The sequence below is a fragment of the Sebastes fasciatus genome, chromosome 5 (assembly GCF_043250625.1).
Source record: "Sebastes fasciatus isolate fSebFas1 chromosome 5, fSebFas1.pri, whole genome shotgun sequence".
Lineage (NCBI taxonomy): Eukaryota > Metazoa > Chordata > Actinopteri > Perciformes > Sebastidae > Sebastes > Sebastes fasciatus.
The window spans coordinates 33,833,969-33,854,132 of NC_133799.1; the positions used below are offsets into that span (position 1 = coordinate 33,833,969).

The window sequence follows — 20,164 nt, forward strand, 5'->3', positions numbered from 1 at the left end:
TCGGGAAAAATAAAATAGGGTGAGTCCCCTGGACGCGTCTATAGTGAGTTTACTATGTGTCCCAAACAGTCTACCTACGGTACCGTCAGGTATCCACGTGTTTACATATTACGTAGGAATCAGAGTAGCGTAATGTATTGCGTGCGTAGTGAGTGAGCGGTTGAGTGATAGAGAAAGAGATGTGCTATGAGCAGATCAGCTGTTTGGCGATCATCAAATGTACAGTGTCACACACTTACATGCCCACACACACTTCTGCGCCTCTGATCAGGATTAGGCGTCCTACCGAGGACTGGGGAGACAGACCGGTGCTCCGCCGATGATGGCAGTCTGGGCTGAGCCGCTCAGGGCCGGGGACAGGTGTAAAGCCTTGTCCACACTGGGAATGTCAGGAGCGCGTGGTGGCTGCGTTACCTGTTGTTTTTTATTGTTGATTCGAGGTCTCACCTGTTTTTGACACGAGCCGCACGCGGTTCACATCAACAACAGACAGTGAAGGTGATCTATTAACTGTATATTAACATCATACCAGCAACATTACTACAGTTTCGATGTCACGGAGTTAAAAAAAAAAGTAAAGACTTAATTTTAAATCAATACTTCCTGCTTTCATTTCAAAATAAAAACCCTAAAACGTTTTTTTTTTCTATGGACAGAACTCCATCATTTGTTAACACAAGGCTTTTATTCTGAAATATGTGCAGGAGAGTGATGTGGAACATGCAGTGACTTGGAGAGCTCCATGAATAATTAATGGGTGGGGTTTAAATCAACACTTCCTACTTTCATTTCAAATTAAAAGCCCTGAAGCATTTTTTCTGTGGACAGAATTCTTCATTTGTTAACACAAGGCTTTTATTCTGAAATATATGCTGGACAGTGTTGTAGAACATGCAGTGACTTGGAGAGCTCCATGAATAAATATAGTACGGGTTTTAATGTGGATTATTACTATTATTTACAAATAACCACACGTTTCTTAACCTTTCTCTGTCTAAAATAAATATAAATGATATTTATAATGAAATGAAACGGCCATTATGAAAGGCAAACTCGCCGCCATGCGCTCTTGACATTCCCAGTGTTGATGAGGCATGACGGGCACCGCAGCATTTTTTTGACATAAAAACAATCACTAGTTCTCTTCTTTTTTAATTACTGGTATGTTTTATGGTTGTGATGTCTCTTGACGTGAAGTACAGGGTCTCATATTCGACTAAAATAGTGGCACTCCGGAGCCCTGCAGTATAATATAAAATAGGTCATTTTAAACTTTGGAAATGAACGAACAATCTCGTCTCACGACAAGTCCTTGAATGTTTTTGTTATTAACAGCAACATAACAGCTCAAATACACATTATATGTTATGATGACATGCAATGCAGTCAAAGCAAATTATGGTAAAATAATATAATTAGCCCCAAAATGTAATGCGAAGCAAATATTCAGTTGCATATGGCTGAAGTAAATATGCCATCAAATCTGCATGTCATTACATGTTCGTACTTACGCCGTCTTACACAGTCCAGCGGACACGCTCTCTAATGACTTACGCCAGCACAGTCGCACTGATTACACAGAAGCATTTCATCTGGAAGCGTTTGAATTGGCGTTCACCACCAGCCCCTCACTTTGTTTCCTGTTGCTTTTACAGAGAGTCCCTGTGGCTTCACTCCCTGCAGCAAAAAGCTGAGGCCAGGATAGAAAAAAAAAAAAAACTCTGCTCCTTGTGTCTGCTGTTGGTTTGATAAGTCCTCTACACCGGCAGAGGGAGAGGTTACAGAAGTTGTTGCAACAGCCCAAGGGCATCTCTCCGGGTTTGCTCAGAGAAATCTAAAGCACCTGAATCTCTTTGATCATAACCTCATCCTCGAGGAAGCAATGATCTACTCCATGTTGGCATGGTACCTATCCTCTGACTCACCCACACCCCATCCCTGGAAAGATTGAGTGGTCGAATCACTACGAGATTGCATCTCATTTTCAGCTCTTCTCAGAGGAAGCTTTCATCTAGCTGCTCGCTATGAAAAAAACAACAAAAAAAAAACAACCTGGAGGACAGTTGGATGTCCCCGCCTGTTTCCAAACCCCTTTATTGAAAATCATTTAAAGTTACTTTAAACAAAATAAATAAAAGGGCATATTAATATTAAAAATAATCATACAAATACCCCCAAATTCACCATAATCTCACTTCACGCAAAGAGGATGATATTTGCAAGATAACATTTGCAATCAGGTGAATAAGGATTAATTGATAAATTAGAGGAATCGGAGAGACAGGTTTCAAGTCTCGCTGTGGCAGCAAATGAAGGTCGCCAGGAAACCATACTGAGAGCAAGCTGGATTGCATAAACTTGTACAGTGTTTTCAATATACACCGGGACCTGTTTCAGCCAGTAAATGCAGGTAAATCCATCAAATGCTCTAACATTGCCAAGACAATTTTATCCTAACCTCACCTCATTACCACTGACCTTCAGCACTGAACAAAAAGAGGCAGCCGTGCTGGATGTATCCCGCTGCAGCAGAAATTAATATATTCATGTAATACTTGAGAGCATATATATATATATACACATATAGAGGAAACAGTGAAATATCATACAGCTCCTGTAGAGTATACAGATTTGAGAAATCCAATGAGATATCATCCATATTGCTTTAAAGAAAAATACATGATATATATATACATGAAGATTAGATCGCAGCATCCTCCTTCTCCTCCTCCTCCTCCTCCTCCTCATCATCATAACCATAGTTGTCCTTATTATTAATATGATCATCCTCATGGGATGTCATCATCTTCATCGTCAACATCATCTTTACTGTTGTAGCCGTCACCATCCTTTGCATCAGCTTCATCATCACCATTGGTTGGCTGCTATCATCAACATCATCTTCAGTTGTATGGTAGTTTATGGCTTTATGGCCATCATTACCGTTGTGGTTGCCATGAGCAATGCTCATCAACATCATTATCAATGTCATGGGTTGTCAGCAGCAGCAGCATTCAGTGGCCCTCGATGTCTGATAGCTATGCAACGAGGCACCCTATGAGAGACACCGGGCTTTCAACTAACTCCAATGTAAACCCACCGGCGTTATTATTAGACGTCAGAGCAACTGACGTAGTATAAAGAAAGAGAAAGTGTGCGTAGGGCGGGTGGGAGGGGACTTTCTCCCAGGAGAGCGCTGTTGTGCCATATGAAACCAAGTCAACTTTGACGTATTTTACTGTAATTAGGTAACTTCTGTAATGACAGTTGTAAACCACCATCTTTTCCTAAACCTAACCTAAGTACAGTAGTTTTGTTGTGTAAGTAAACCTAAAAAATAATTTATAAAAAAAGGAAATTATTCAATTTATTTTAGAAATTACATTTATTTTGAGAAGAGACTGTATGCATGTAATGAGCGGAAACTGACACGCCGTCAATGACACGTTCACAACTGTCACTGGAGGGGAACCTAGAGTGTCATAATTTGAAGCTTAGGGCCACTGACCAAACAGAGGTGTTTGGGAGTGAGAATGTGTTGCATCATCATTATCATCATCATCGTCACCATCATCAACATCACCACCACCACTACTATCATCATTATCATCATCGTCATCATCACTGTCATCGTCGTCGTAATCATCATCATCGTCATCGTCATCATCATCATCACTGTCATCATCATCATCACTGTCATCATCATCATCATCATAATCATCATCACTGTCATCGTCATCACTGTCATCATCATCATCATCACTGTCATCATCATCATCATCATCATCACTGTCATCATCATCATCATCATCATCACTGTCATCGTCATCACTGTCATCATCCCTGTCATCATCATCATCATCGTAGTCATCGTCATCACTGTCATCATCATCACTGTCATCGTCATCATCGTCACAGTCATCGTCATCATCATCATCATCATTATCGTCACTGTCATCGTCATTGTCGTCATCATCATCCTCATCATCATCATCATCATCCTCATCACTGTCATCGTCATCGTCGTCATCACTGTCATCGTCATCATCGTCATCATCATCATCATCGTCATCGTCATCATCACTGTCATTGTCATTGTCATCATCATTGTCATCGTCGCCATCGTCATCACTGTCATCACTGTCATCGTCATCACTGTCATCGTCATCACTGTCATCACTGTCATCGTCATCACTGTCATCACTGTCATCGTCATCACTGTCATCGTCATCACTGTCATCACTGTCATCACTGTCATCGTCATCATAACTGTCACCGTCGTCACTGTCATCGTCATCATCGTCATCGTCATCACTGTCATCGTCATCACTGTCATCGTCATCATCATCATCGTCATCACTGTCATCGTCATCATAACTGTCATCGTCGTCATCACTGTCATTGTCATCATCATCAACGTCATCACCATAATCCTATTCATCATCATCATATGGTTGTTGATTGATATCAACATCATCTTCATTGACATGCTAATGATTTGTGCTTTTTGTCTTCCCTCAACTCCTTTTGCCAAGTTACACACATATCTGCACTGTGAGGTACACACACACACACACACACACTCCTGCCCATAATCCCCTGACCTTTTTTGTCAGGAGTTTCTGGAAGCCTTCCAGAGTAGAGTTATGATGTGGCCACTGCCTGCTGCGACAGAGGGAGCAGAACAACTAGCAGAAAAACACTCCAAAGGACAGAGGATGATAGAAGTGATGTAATGAGCTCTGCACCGAGAGAAACGGAGGAAAGGACAAACATAGCACGCACGCAAACACACAAGACAAGGAGACGGCATTTTACCTCGACGTGCCTCATATTCATTTCCTGCTCGATTTTTTTGTTTTCTTTTACCCCATTTCCTTTTGCCAATTGAGTTTTTTTTTTTTCAAGTCTATTTTATATTCTCTGTTGGGGAGAAAACTATTTCTGCAGTTGCCCAACATACAGACACTAGACTGTAATATTCACTTCCTCCCTCTAATTTCTGCTGCATAATGTCCTGTTTCTTGGGGAATGTATTGTCTTTTCATCTTTAATCATGCACAAGGAAGGTATAGTGGGGGGGAAACACACCAATTTTTTTTCTTATTATTTTAATACAGTCTTTTAAAAATATAACACACTGTTTCATCAAAGGAACCATACTGGTGCATTATTTACAGTAGAGTACATTAAAGCATAATTGAGCCACCTTCATAAGCAGTGTTTGTTACTGTGATTAAGTTCCTTCAGAGTTGAAGTTTTTCCCTTAGGTGTATACATTAATATGTCCACCCCCCTGGGTTGTGAGCACTTTAAACACACACACACACACTGTAGGAGCATTCTCTCGTCTCAGAGGTAACGCTTCTCTATTTTCTTGCTTGGTTAATTTTTAATTCCGCATAGACTCACTGATCTCTCCCCGGACCCCGAGTCCCTCAGTGGTAAAAACATCAGTGGGATAAACGATGTGTGTGCTGCTGCTGTATGTACTGATGGAGATAGTTAAGGAAGCAAGATGAAAAAAGCATCATCTCTGAGATGCAGAAGATGAAAGTGAAAACCTTGTTTTGAAACGTGGGTTTCAAAACCGTTAGATCACTCCCAAGTCTTCTCATCCTTTTTGCCAGAACCACGTCGAGGAAAGGCTAAAGCCTTACAATACAAGCCCCCTCTCCGTTCTCCCTTCTCTAATCAGCCAGATGTAACACATTTTAATACGGCTAATTCCGCCGCTAACAGCAGGCTCACCATTCTCCTCTCCTTGACCTCATATTTCACAGATGCAACACATTCAGAGAAAAAAATATTCCCGTGTTAATAGAAAACACGCCTCCCGCTTTGTTGCAATAAATAAAAGTCATTCCAGTGTTTTATTTAGCTACTGTCTTATTGCACTGTGATTTATGGAAATGATTGAGGTGCAATTTTAAAGCTGAATCAACATCCTGTCCTTCACTTTTAACAAAACATGCATTCATTTATTTATATTCACAAAGTCAAGGCGAACATTTTCCTATACAGCTAAACAACTATGACGTGTTAACTTGAATTCAAATCAAAGTTTTAATAAAGCTTTTTTTTTATTAAAAAATGTCCAACCTAATACGCCATTTTTTTTTTATTATTAGATTTTCTTCCATTATTATTAATCGCACCGGTTTTACCTCAACACGGTGTGACAGTGTAGATTGCCACTCTTGCATGTTGACAGTTCATCGCCCCGGAGGAAAATTAAAACCCGGCACTTTAAATATCCTGTTTCATTAACACCTATGCAGGATTTAAAATAGGTTAATAAATAAATAAAAAAAAAATTCCAATCACCACAAACATGTCACGGCCTTCATGTCGAAAAAAAAAAAAAAAATGAATGGTTTGACGCCTCAAACTAACAAGGTCTCCGTGTTAAAAAAAGCCAGTGTGCCAAGATTACTCAGACAAAAAAAAAAAAAGAAAAAGAAAATTCAAGAGGTGGCCCAAAGCCCCCTAAAGTATTGAAATTTCATCTCTGGCTGTCACCTTCAATCTGTCATCTAATCAGTCCTTCTGCCTTCTCCACCTCCTCCTCCTCCTCCTCTTCTTCCTCTCCCCCCCTCTGCTCCAGACATCAGGGAGAGTGGAAGCCCCAAGCCGGTGATGGTTTTCATCCATGGGGGCTCCTACATGGAAGGAACAGGGAATATGTTTGACGGCAGCATCCTGGCCAGCTATGGAAATGTGATTGTCATAACTGTCAACTACCGGCTGGGCGTCCTAGGTAAGGAACCTGCTGTACTGTGTGATACACAACCACTGTTGTCAGATTGTTGTTTTTCTTTCTTTCTTTCTTTGCATCAATCTCTTTTGGTAATTCCATGTGCTGTTGCTGGTATTTTCCAATGACTTTATAGCTTAGCATGAACACCTTCTTCCTTTCCTTGTTCCTTCCGTCCATGTTGGTGATTCCATGTGCTGCTGCTGCTGCTGGTGATATCCCAGAGAGCTCTGATTCTGATTCTGTATCAGAAATCTGGGCTCCTCGCTTGGTTTCATTGGTGTTTTATGCTTGTTAATAACAGGTTCAAACTGGTTTCTGCAGCTAAAACCTGCTCTTTGTCGGTTACAGTTCAGACATTTCTATCTAAAGGCTTGGATTTGAATCGTTGTGAGGTCTTTGGTTGTGATTTGTCCTTTTGTTACTGAGGTTTTTTACTTTCTGTTGAGCAGTTTATCATATAATACTGTCTATTGTTATACTGTGAAGCTATTGTTTGAAATATTGTGGGAATAATGCGTCATACCAACCCAATTTACCTTGAAAAAGAAACACCATGCGAGCATTTGTCCGATGTTTAAGGCATACTAACATGATGTCGTTGTCATGTATCACGTATCTGAGCTTTCATTTTGATGATGTATACAGAACTTGACATACTTCATATCCATATCTGGGCTACATCAGAATTTTTTTTGGCGCATAACGTGTTCCCGTACTGATACATGCGTGTGTTGAAACTGACACGTCTATCGCAGAGCTGACACTTGGACTCCGGATTTGGCCCAGTTACCACGCTTTGCGCATCTACTCGTCTACCCGTCTCCTTTCTTACACTTTAATCTACCGTGGCAACATCTCCTCTGATCTGCAGTCCCTTCTTCTTCTTCTTCTTTTTTTCATTTTCCTCCTCATCTATCTTATCTTTTCTCATCAGTCTAATGCCTGATTCCTTTTTCTCCTGTGTATGGATGTCACAGCCTTACCCCAGAGGGCAGGTAGATATTGCGACACATGACGGAAACTAAAGGTTCGCTGCCTCCGTCCTTAATGAGATTGTGCTGTCATTTGTTTGGATGGAAGGAGCTGATTCCATTTCCACGTTGTTTTGGTTCCTGGGCTTTTTTTCCTCTCTATCTTATTAAACCATAGCAGAATAAAGATATAGGGCAATATCCGCCTTTCACTCAACTAGAATACTGTTCGTCTGGGGGCATTTATGTGTGTGCACATATTGGTGTGTGTGCACATATTGGTGTGTGTCGACATATTGGTGTGTGTGCACATATTGGTGTGTGTGCGTGTGTGTATGAAGAATGAGCATGAAGGCTTAAAGGTGATTCTTTGAGATGTTTATAGCAGACATAGAACATGACGCACAACATTAATGTTCTCTGCAGGTGGTCTGCATTGTCTCTGTATGTTCTCTCATCACTTATTCAGGCCCTGGTCTCTTTGACATGACTTATCAGTGAAAAGCTTAATGTTTTATTGCATATAGTCTGATGAAATACTCTATTAATAACGTAATAAACCAGTGTCAATAAATAACAACCGCCCTTAGCGGACTTTCTTATGTAACGTTACATAACGTCACGTAACAAGCATAACGATGTTATGTAATAAGCGTATAAGTCAACATTTACTTTTAGTTTCACACTGGACGTGAACAGCGGTCCTATGTTTGTTTGACCCATCCACCAGCACTCCCACCCGCACTCCGTGGACTTTCTTGCTTGTTCTACGACACCTCGTAACGGTCGCTCATTATACTATGTCACTTGCTCTCACCGAATGCAAGAAACATTCAAAGTAGGCCTATCTGTGGTTGGCGGAAACGTACAATGCCAACATTTTTTTTCCTATATGCAATTGGAGACACTGGGGTTCATGTCTCTCGGAGATATAACTGTCAGTCAGCCGGTGACTGGATGGACAACCCCTCCTCAACAACCGCCCTTAGCAGACTTTCTTATGCAACGCTACATAACGTCACGTAACAAGTATGTAATAAGCGTATAAGTCAACGTTTACTTTTAGTTTCACGCGTGACGTGAACAGCGGTCCTATGTTTGTTTGACCCATCCACCACCACTCCCACCCGCCCTCCGTGGACTTTCTTGCTTGTTTCTTGCTACGTTCCACTTGCCAGTGGAGTAACTGTGGTTCACGTCTCTTGGAGATATAACTGTCAGTCAGCCGGTGACTGGATGGACAAGCATTCCCCCCCCCTCGGCAACCTTCGGGCCCTGCCAGAACCACGATATTAAACAACATACTCCATCATCTGCAGTTACAAATCATTCATTCCTTTTCAATACCCACTTATTCCATCTCAGGATCATGACGGGGGCAGGAGACTCTGCCAGTGTGAAAGGACAAACACATGCATCAACTCCTGTATACAGATGGTGATACAGTATAAACTGTGGATATACTTCACAAATATGAACATTTCTCAAGCCCAAAATCTCAAGTCCAAACCTGCATGTGTTCAGGGCTGAGATTCAAATCTTGGAACTTCCTGTTGTGAGGCAGCAGTGATAACTTCTGAGCCAATTAATACTCACTTTACACTATTAACTAAATATGCATTTCCTGGTTCCAGTTTCTAATGTGACCATGTTTGTTTTCTATGTTTGGTCATCATACATTTAATAATTCTGAGTGTTGGGACTGTTGGTTTGACAACCAAAGCTATTTAAATACTTTGAGTTGTTTTCACTATTTTGTCATATTTTACAGGGTTAATAATAAATTGATTCATTGAATGATTGATAGATTTATAGATAATGAAAACAATATTAATGGCAAATGGTTATGATATTTCTGTGGGAAAATGCTGTTGAGAACTGACATGTCGGTGTCGACACATTTTAATTTCAGATATTTACAGCATCATGTTTACCATTCTCATTTACTATCAAAGACATCACAAAAAGTGGACAACGTGCCCAAAAGATGAGCAAAGTAAAGGATAAATCAATCACGTTCTTACTTTTAATTATTTTATACGTGCCAGGATGAATCGGGTCTCTCTCTCTCTCTCTCGGTTTCTGATGTGCGAGCTCTTAACTGCTGTAGGCCTCATGGTGTTGAGGGAAACTGTATCCCTGCTGGTTAACATGAGGCGCCGCTGTTTGCTCTCAGATTAGACTCTATGTGTTTGTGTTTACCCCCCTGGCAATGGACAAAAGCATACGGCTTTACCTCACCAAACATGTGATAGTGTGTGTGTGTGTATGTATGTATGTGTGTGTGTGTGCGTGTGCGTGTGTGTGTGAGTGACACGTAGAGAGTGTGTACTCAGCTACAGTAGGTGTAAGACTCATAACCGCTGGGCTTTCCAGTCAGTCATCCACTCTTTAGTAAGTATGTAAATAGCTCTACTGCCAAAAAGACCCATCTTTAACAAGCCATTAAGTCTAGTATTGAGTAAAGTACAACATAGACAGGTTTCATTTATTCCCCTAACGTTGTCTCAGTAATTATTTGGAGATATTGCCATTGATTCTCAAAGTACGTGAAATTGTGCTGGAGGCATGTGGATCTATACCACGGCGTTTTCCACTCTTGGTCCACCTACTGAAGTTCATACCAGGTTCCTTTCTTTCAGGATCCCTTAGGGAGGGGGTTATCATTACTTTGTTTTAATTTCACATGCAAGAAGCTTAATTGATTATGTATATTAATGACCTCACCTTGGCGAAAGTGCAAGTTCTACAAACAGCCAATAGTGCAAGCTTGTCCTCAGCTGTGTAATGTTACTTTGGTCCTGGTACAGAGCAAAAAACACATTAAACCAGAACGGCACCCTCATTCAGCAGCCTTGTTATGTCTGTATAACGTTACACTACGTTGCCTGCCATCCCGTCATCTACCGCTTTTATCTTTCACACCACAGACGGCAAGCAGCTATCGTACCTCGGAGTCTCGCCACACATCCATACCCGTATCGCTCTGCTCTCATAAGGAAAATATCAGGGTTACGCGTCATCAACGCGCCATCGATGCGCCATCAATGCGCCATTAATGCGCCATCAACGTGCCATCAACGCGCCATCAACGCGCCATCAACGCGCCATCAACGCATCATCAGTTAAACTGTGCATGTGTTATACCCTGTGGTTTTAATGCTCAGGCTGATCGGAATCCTTAAAAAAATTCCTGAATCCGTATCGTGATCCGGATCGCTACGAAAATCGAATGGATTGTTCATTGTGCTACACTCAACCCCTCCAAAGTCATTCAAATCCATTGCAAAATTTTGGAGTAATCCTGCTAACAGACAAACAAACAAACCAACACCGGTGAAAACATAACTTCCTTCAAGGCCTTTGAAGGAGGTAACTAGTCGTACCTGGATGTGTGGCATGTCATAATCCAGCAGCACCTTAAACTAAGGTCCATATCCATTTAGTAAGGTTCATAACAATGCAGCTTTTTTTACTGGGTGAATGTTTACTGCAGCGGTCTAGGGGAACTCATGCAGAGATTAGTCCCGATGAGAGACTTTTTTTTTTTTTTTTATAAAATTAAGCCTATACAGACTTTTAGATCATGTGAAAAACTATGTTGTTCTCCATTTTCTACATAAATAGACCAACGTATACCTGCTAATGTAACGTTTACGTGTCATGTTGACCAATCACACTGGTCAACTCATCAGCGCATGGAGAGGTTAGCTCTAACATGTGGTGTGGACTTTGAGGGACCTCATCAGAGCTCACTTGAAGGACCCAGGAGTGGGTTCGCTGGACCCACAGTTTGACAACTACTTTCACCATCAACAACCAAACATACAGAATTATTTTACAAAATGACCTTGAGTCTGAAAAACCTCTCTAATCGCCCCCCCCCCCTCCGACAGATGGCATGTTTCCTGAAAGCCTTCAGGGGGCGGACCAGGGCTGACCATGCATGTGAATGAATGAAAGATGAGTCCAATCCACAAGGTATTATAGATCTCACAAAAGGCATTTTCAGATCATTGACTAAAAGACTAGAAAACAGTAAACACCTTCCTTCATTAATAACTTTCAACCGTCTCCCAGACTCATAATTATGTTCTCCAGCCGGGCCCAGTTAACCTCCGTTGGTTAAAGCGTGCGCTTGACCTTACCCAGCCAGCCATTGCAGCACCTGTTTGCTTGGAGATGCTGCTCTGCTGACAGAACTCCCTACTCTCGCACCAGTGATTTTTTTCTCTCCTTGGCTTATAGTGTGTGTGTTTGTGTGTCTGTGAGAGCGAGCGCTTTGCAGGGAAGCCATTAGTGGCTTTAAATATGCAGAGCTGCTGACGCGAAGCTGTATTTATCGTTTAAGGGCCTTGGCTACAATGGATTTGGCCACGGGGCACGTATATAGTATGCTACTGTCAGTGTGTGTCCACTGGTGTGTATGAACGTGTGTGTTTAATGAATTAGGAGAATTTTTCCCGTGTGCAGATGGGGGTGTTGATGGAACACATGGTATAGTGCTGTCAAAGTGTCATTATTATGGGCGGCGAGTATTTATTGTCTCCGTTATCTAACTCCTCCTTGGTTTATAATGGGACAATCTGCTGTAGGTTGGTTTTTGTTTTACTTAATACTTGAACTACTTAAGAGACTAAGTACCATATCATTCAGATAGCTGGCTATCCTCAACTCTGTCCCTGTAGTGAATAGAAGTGATCCCAAGTGTTTGGCAGTTTAATATCTAGTAAATCCAAACCACAAAACCACAAAACCACAAAAGTTGATCGCAACTGCCAATACATGAAACCAATACATACACAGAGCTTGTTTGTTGTATCTACCAAACAGCGGACTGTGCCTTTAAGGCCAGGCAGGCCCTCACAAGCGTCGAGTTTGTTTCGGCCCAGCCAAAACCTTTAATCACGCTGATTGATGAGGTGCATTTCCCTGACTCAAACCTTCTCCAAATACCCCTTCCATTCCAGCCATACATCAGCCATTCAGCCAATTCATCAAGCCTCTGATTGTTTTAAGATATACCTGGCCAGTAAAATATCCATTTCTCTGCACGGCATGGCACTGCTTCTCTAACTCTGCTGCCCTCCGCTTGAGAAAAGACCGTGCACAGGAAAAAAAAGAACCAGCAAGCTGCCGGAGAAAGGAAAACGTGATGCAAGCGTAGGTGTCTCATAAAAAAACAATGTACTTGGATTTAATATGCTGATTGCTTAATTATTAATAAATAGCCTGTTTAGAGTTCTTGTGTGAGTACTTTCTGGATTATTTTATGATTCTACGATAAGAAAATAAATACAAAAATACAAATAAGGTAAATAGACTTGTATTTTATACAGCGGTTTTCTAATTTTCTGACCACTCAAAGCGCTTTGAACTACATGTCAGCATTCACTCATTCACGAGGTGCCAACTTGCCCATCAGGATCTAATCTAAATACTCCAATGGTGCAGCCTTTGGGAGCAATGTGGGGTTCAGTATCTTGCTCAAGGACACTTTGACATGTGACCGGAGGAACCGGGGATCAAACTGCTGACGTTCGGATTGGAGGACCGTCAGCTCTACCTCTAGGTAGCTTCATCATTATCACTCTGGGTGTCAGTAGAGTGATTTAGTACCCCATGATGGTCCAAAATGCTGAGACATTTCACGAGATGTATACTTATACTCTGAAACACACATACATTACACCTGCATGGCTTTAATTGTATCCAAATTAGGACTATATGTGTGTTTGCTTGAGGAGCATTTCCTCTCACACAGGCCTTATCCCTAATGTTTACCCTTCCCAAATATTACTCTCTCTCCGTCTCATATCTTCTCTCATTTTCTCCCCTTCACATTAATTGGGCCACTTTCTTTTCCTGTTAGTTTTTGTCCTGCTGGCTAAGTGTTGAGGACTATTATTTTCATGCTTATTAATTTCTTTCTCCCTGAAACAAGAATACCCCAATGATTTGGGTTCATTACTCTTTCTGTCCCTCTGTGCCATCTCTCCTCTTCTATCCCCCTATTCCTCCTTCTATGCTTCCTTCCTCGCTAGTATAGCCCAAACACACGCTCGCTCAGAAACTCACGGACTGCGTCTGACCCCTTAAACAAAGTGCTTTGCTCGAGTCTTTATTAGCGGCTAATGGTTACTTTCCCCTCCAAACATCGGGATTCGTATTAGCACTCTTTCTCCTTGTAACATCGTTGAGATCAGCTGTCCCCTTAGCCTGATGAATACAGACTTGTTTTTTCAAAGTTGTGCGTATGCTTACAATATGTCAATACTGCAGCTTTCAGTTGTGAAGATACTGTAAAGACACAAGGAATTCACTAGGACACTTGGCTTCCTCTATTGCCCTCTGTAATGCATTTTATTTAGGATCATTCCATGCCAGATGTTACAAGAAATGTATGAGTATCTGGTAACTTAAAGGACAAGTGATCTATTGGAAGAAAGGTAATATATATACACATACTGAATACATGTTAAAAGCTATATGAGAGTATTCAGGTAGCAATTTAGCTCTTTATGAAGCCATTTTTAAACCATTTATCGTTGCGGTTTTGCTAAATGTATCATCAGCAAACCTTCGCCGTGTTGCTCGGATGTTCTCTCCTGTAAATTAGTCAAGTGAAGCTCAAACATTTCCTCGGCTATTTTAGGGCAGAAGGAGCTTTGATCAGTGGACATGCTGCATCGAGACATGCTGTAATAGTTGATGCAATATTTCCCACTGTCCTGCCATGAACCAAATCCCACTATTACTGAGAAGAAAGAGTTCTATACATTTTAAATATGTACCAATGATGCCTATGGGTATAAACAGACAGAGAGACTACTGCATGTTCAAAGATGTCCCAATGTTCAGTCCTTTTCATCATAATAAAGTACCGACGAATGAGCTGTTTTGTTGCGGGCAGTTGCAGTAGAATCAAACCTCCAGACCAAACAGAGACAGATAACATGATCAGAGACCATAGCTTTCCATCACATTTATTGTGAAATTGGCTCAAAATTTGACATTAGATTAGCATACGGTCTGCTCCAGTCTGTATGTTCCATATTTGATATGATAATTTGTTTTTCTAAAACTGAATGGTTGGAATAGAGTGGTGCAGGGATGACATATTTTTGTAGGACCAAGTTACAATCGCACAGGTTCCCTCGACAAAAAGACAATGTTGGATTGTTCCATTGGGTTATGGATTATTGCAGAAAATAAGATCTGTGGCAAACAGACGTTTATGATACTCTTATATCAATCAACGATCTTCAGAAATGAACACCACTTTTATGATTTTTGAAACTTGATTGCAATCATCAGAAGTAAAAAAGCTAAAGCCAGGCTATAGAGGAACTACACCATGGTTGCCACCTGTTAGCAACCGCCTTTTAAACGTAAAAGCTTTTAAATTCACAAGTGGGATATGTACTGATGTATTGTATATTATAGAACAAAACAATAAAATCTCTTCAGCTTGTGGTAAGCACAAACCTTATTTCAGGCATCTAACTAAAAAGCCTTTCAAAAAACCCACTGACCTCCAGACGAGGGAACCGGAAGTGCTAAAATGCCTACTAATTTCCTGGTTTTGGGACTCATTCCTGCAGCACTCTATGATAACTGTTATTTAGCTTTTTAATTCCACTTTGTATGTTATCAACACTCAGTTTTCCAGTTGAAATATAATTGTCTAAATGCTGTTTCAGCCTTGGTAAGAATACAACTTTGTCCTTGTGATAATTGGTTCTGGGTGTGTAATACTATTGCAACATGGCTAACGGCAGCTAAAATTTGGCTAAGATTTCAGCTAATAGCAGGTTCATTACAAGTCTGAATAACATATATTAGTTGGACCAAGTTACCCACACTCAGTGTTGTTATCTTGTAGCTAAAACCACCAGGACTGTATCCCCCATTTGGAAGCCACTCTTTGCTTTTTTGGCACAGTCTTGGCATTATGGCGTTGTAGTCTCCTGGCCATTGTGTGTTTCTCTCAGTCTGCCATCGCTCGGTTTGTTTGGGTCCTACTCATTTGGCTCAATGACGTTGGCATAATGATTTATTCAGTGAGTGGACTGCAATGACGGTGAAAGTTATGCTATGCTAATGGTGATCTGGCAACACGGGGGGCTGGCGTGGCGGGGTTCTCGGCAGTTCTGCCGATGCGTCAGGGATCGGATAAGTCTGGCCGAGGCCGGGACAACAGATGACCATCTGGGCTCGCTCCACAGCGCCAGGAGTCTGTAGCCACATGCCACCAAACCCACCATTATGCACACAATGATATGCATGTTTGATGTAGTATGTGTTACACATGGTCAAGGCCAGTATCCGGTTCCAATACACCATTTTTCAGAGGATGACTCCTAAAATCAATCGATCAGTGGACTTACAATTGTTGCTGGTTTCATTCAGCCATTTGTTGCAGAAGGCATAATGACAGTGCTTGATTTGGAACAAAAAAGGGGGCCAGTGCTCCAAACCCAAAGGCTGCAGGGCATGCACATGCAGAGTTTGGGGAAATTTGAGTACAAACTAGTAGTTTGACAAAATAATCCCAAATCAAGGTCCACCTACTATAGCTTTACAAGTCCATGTTGGCTCAAAGGTAATTATGGAAGTTTATTAAGCCAACATGGAAGAGAAGTTCTTAAAGTGCTATGGATGAAATCATAACTGAGCAAACTCCATCTGCTTGTGTGAGCCGCCCAGTCGGCAAGAATTTTTTTTGCCATTGTACATTTCTGCAAACCGTGGATACGTTGAATGTGGGCGTTTTTCTTTCTTTTCTTTTTTTTTGAAAGTGGACGTTTTTGCATTCGGTAGGGGCGAGTGATGTAGTATATGGAGCGGCCATTATTGAAAGTAACACAGTATAATAATGAGTATAAAGAACTAGAAAGTCCACAAAGGGCGGGTGGGTCCAACAAACACAGGCTTTTCACCCAAGAGACCGCTGTTCACATCCTGTGTGAAACGTAAAGTAAATGTTGAGTTCATGTTTCTTAAATAACAAGCATAACAACGTTATGTAAGAAGCATTAACTCAACATTTACTCAGTCCGCAAAGGGCGTTTTTTATTTATTCACGTTTTTTCCGTTGTTATGGTTGTTACGTTATTATTTTAACACAGAACATGATTTTGTTTTTAATTATTGGTTCAGAAACGTCAACGTTCAATGTATCTGCGGTTTTGCAGACAGGTACAATGTCAACATTTTTTTCTGGTGACTGGGTCGGGTGAAGAATGTGGGTGAATGTGGTATGCTTGAAAGCTTTGGAAAAAATTAGTAATCAAACCTTGAGTTGGAATTGTTTTGTCAAACTACTATCCAGGGTCAAGATTAAACTTTCATGCTTTACATATCACTAATTTGAAGTTAGAATTACCAAAACATATTTGACCACGTGGATGATATTACTCCAAATCCTTTGATACCAATGTGGGACACCAACCATACATTGTGACTTAAGGATATTTTATTACGTTTAAGTCATTAAAATCACTTGGTGTAGGTTGGATAATAGTCATGGTTAAATAATAAATACAAATGCTAAATTATAATAATAATAATAAGCCAAACTGGACTAAAAGGGGATGTGATAATGATTCTAATAATAAAGACACAAAACGCTGTGATACCAAAGTGGTCGAATGAAACCAGCCAACCGGCAGTTTTGTATGTGCATGCTTTCTATCTCTGACACTCTGAACTCTAACAATTTACTCTTCCTCTTATCCTCTTCTGTCTTGTTTTACTTGAATAACTTCTCTGTATCTCTGTCCTGCTCTTAAACTATGCAATGACCTAAATACTAAAAATACTAACACCAACTATACTAACTGAAGAAAACATTTTCTACTAAAAAATACTACTAATACTACTAATCTGAAATCTACTAACTGAAGTCCAGAATGTGCCTAAAACTGTTACAAATGTCATTTTGAGCTTTATTTTCCTTCTATTTCTACTCACCTAACTTCCACAATTTGACCTGTATGTCTGAAAACTCAAACAGCTATCTAAGTAACCATCAAGACTACTAGGAAAATCAAAAAGTTGCTACAATTACAACATATCTGCATTTTGTATTGACATCACCCAGTCATACGAGTCAGTAGCCTATGAGCTTTCAGACTAAGTCAGTACCACCTTTCCTTTATTTTCTCTTTTCCTTTGCATGTATTCCGTCTTCTTTCCGTCCTCTCCGTCTGATCAACAATGAAACCAATGTGTTGAGCAAATTGCAAGATAGTTTGCTAGGTTAAAATGAATGATGGAGTTTGTGTCATTGGGTTGTAAAAGCCACTGCTGTTAGTTTTGTATTGGTGCAACTGATTGGTGAAGTTGGTATGGATGATCAAAATGTACCTATCCCAAAAACCAAGCCCTCATTACCATTAACCACGCAATAAGACCGGGAAATGGTTCAATATTGGACATGTTGATAAATATGTAAATGTAATATAAATCCAATCTTTTTGTAACACATTGTACATCGGACAGCTGAAATTGAAATTTAGCTACTGCATTTAATTCCTAGTATATTAGGAGCAGTGGGCAGCAATTTTTAGGGGGTTGGTGCCTCGGCAGTGCCCAGGAGGCAAACTGGCACCTCTCAAGCTACCAGTTCACGGTCTGTACTTGGTCCGTGCGGGGACTTGAACCGGCGACCCCTCCGGTTCCTTACTGCCGCCCGTATGAAACATTGGGACACGTACAACTGTTCTCTATACCCAAGTGTCTTGTCTGGGGTTGCAGGGGCCATATCCCAGCATGCAGTACACCCTGGACTCACTCTACAATTTCAAATTCACTTTAAACTGGTGAATTGGATTTTTCAACCTACTCGTTGTCATATGGTACGTATGCTAGATAAATGTCATAATTTCAATGCTTGGTATAAAACTTACGTGACAGTTCCCCCCGCCCCCAAAGAGCAAAGTCAACACATTTGACTTTTGACCCCTCAAAGTGAAGTTATGCCCATCCACTGCCCCTTGCACAGTGGTGAGGAGTTCAACCACACAGATTTGTTTTTCCTCTCAAACATGTTTAATACATTTTTGTGCACATTCATTTCAGTCACCAAGGTTTTACGATGTCCTTGATTAATCTTGGCTCCTCTATACTGTGGACATCTCAATCATGAACAATTGGATTTGATTGGATGATCAATTTGATTGGTCAAAACGTTGACTTCCTGGGCAGAGTGGGATTCACGTTGGTTCAGCTTTGTGGTTGTATCTCGATTACAGTCTTGTACTAATCCTACTGTTGGCCCGGCAGGGGTCAAAGGGGCCAGCTGATTGGCTAGAGGTTGGATAGAAGTGGATTGGCTGGGCAGGGGAGCAGGGGGCAGATGGAGAGATGGGTTGAGAAGCAAAATGAGATTACATCCCTCCACACCGAGCTATTACTAGGCACCTCACTGCCAACTGTATGTGTATACAGAACCCCCCTGTGACTGTTATTTATTGATCAAAGCTTTGGTCTGCGCTTGTGTGTGAATGCATGCTGGAGCACGAGTGTGTGTGTGTGTGTGTGTGTGTGTGTGTGTGTGCCTGCGGAGTGCAATGGAGGCTAGTACAGTAGATGGACACATGTAGCAGTAGGATCAAAGCTTGTGGTGTGTAACACCTCTGATCACGGCAAACTACATAATGTAGGGGAGCGGAGCGGTCCGGTCTCTGAACAACTGTCTATCTGTGTGATATTTTTTTTTTAAATCTTAATTCTATTTCCCTACACAGACAACTGTGTCTCATTCTCTTCTATCCACCGGTCTGAAGTAGTTCCAGGTAAGCGTGGCTTTGATCCGTTCCGATTCTCAGGCTGTCAGTCTCTCTGCAGCCCACACCAAGGAACTCACCACCACTATCTGCCGGCACCAAATAAAACCATCGCCAACAAGCGATAAAGAAGACAGAGAGACGGAGAAGAGAGAGAACGATGAAGAGAAAATGTGATTTAAGACTCGATGGGGGCCGTCCGCCCTGCACGACACAAGCCATCTGATTGGTTATCAGCATGAGCCACAAATCTGCCGTCGCCATATTTTTAGAGGTCAGAAAGGAGCGTCTCACTGAGACACCAGGCAGCCAGGGAAGGGATGGGTGGGGGGGGCAGCATGAGTGTAGAAGAGATAAATGGTGTATGAATGCTTTTGAGGGTTGGACCCATATCAGTTTGGTTAATATGTGGCTTTTATTAAATATGATTTATGTGCAAGTCATACTTCTGTATCTGAAATTAACCATAACCATACAATATAGGCTAGAATTCTAAACTGGTTAGCATTCAACTATAAAAACAAAAAGGAACGTCGCATGTGTTGAAAGTAACATGAACGTCTTTTTTTTTTTCTCTGCTTGACGTTTTTACAACACATTCTCACTCCCAATTTGTCGCTTGGTACCCCTCTAGTACCAGT

At 41.2% G+C, this 20,164-nt stretch overlaps 1 protein-coding gene across 3 annotated transcripts in view; it reads left to right on the forward strand.

Moving 5' to 3' along the window:
- Positions 1-20,164, forward strand: part of nlgn1 (neuroligin 1) — a 398,518-nt gene that overhangs the window by 160,527 nt on the left and 217,827 nt on the right. For all 3 annotated transcript variants that reach the window (XM_074636898.1, XM_074636899.1, XM_074636900.1), the window contains one exon: positions 6,608-6,760. In XM_074636898.1, the coding sequence (XP_074492999.1) occupies positions 6,608-6,760 (153 nt within the window). The remainder of the gene's footprint in view (positions 1-6,607; positions 6,761-20,164) is intronic.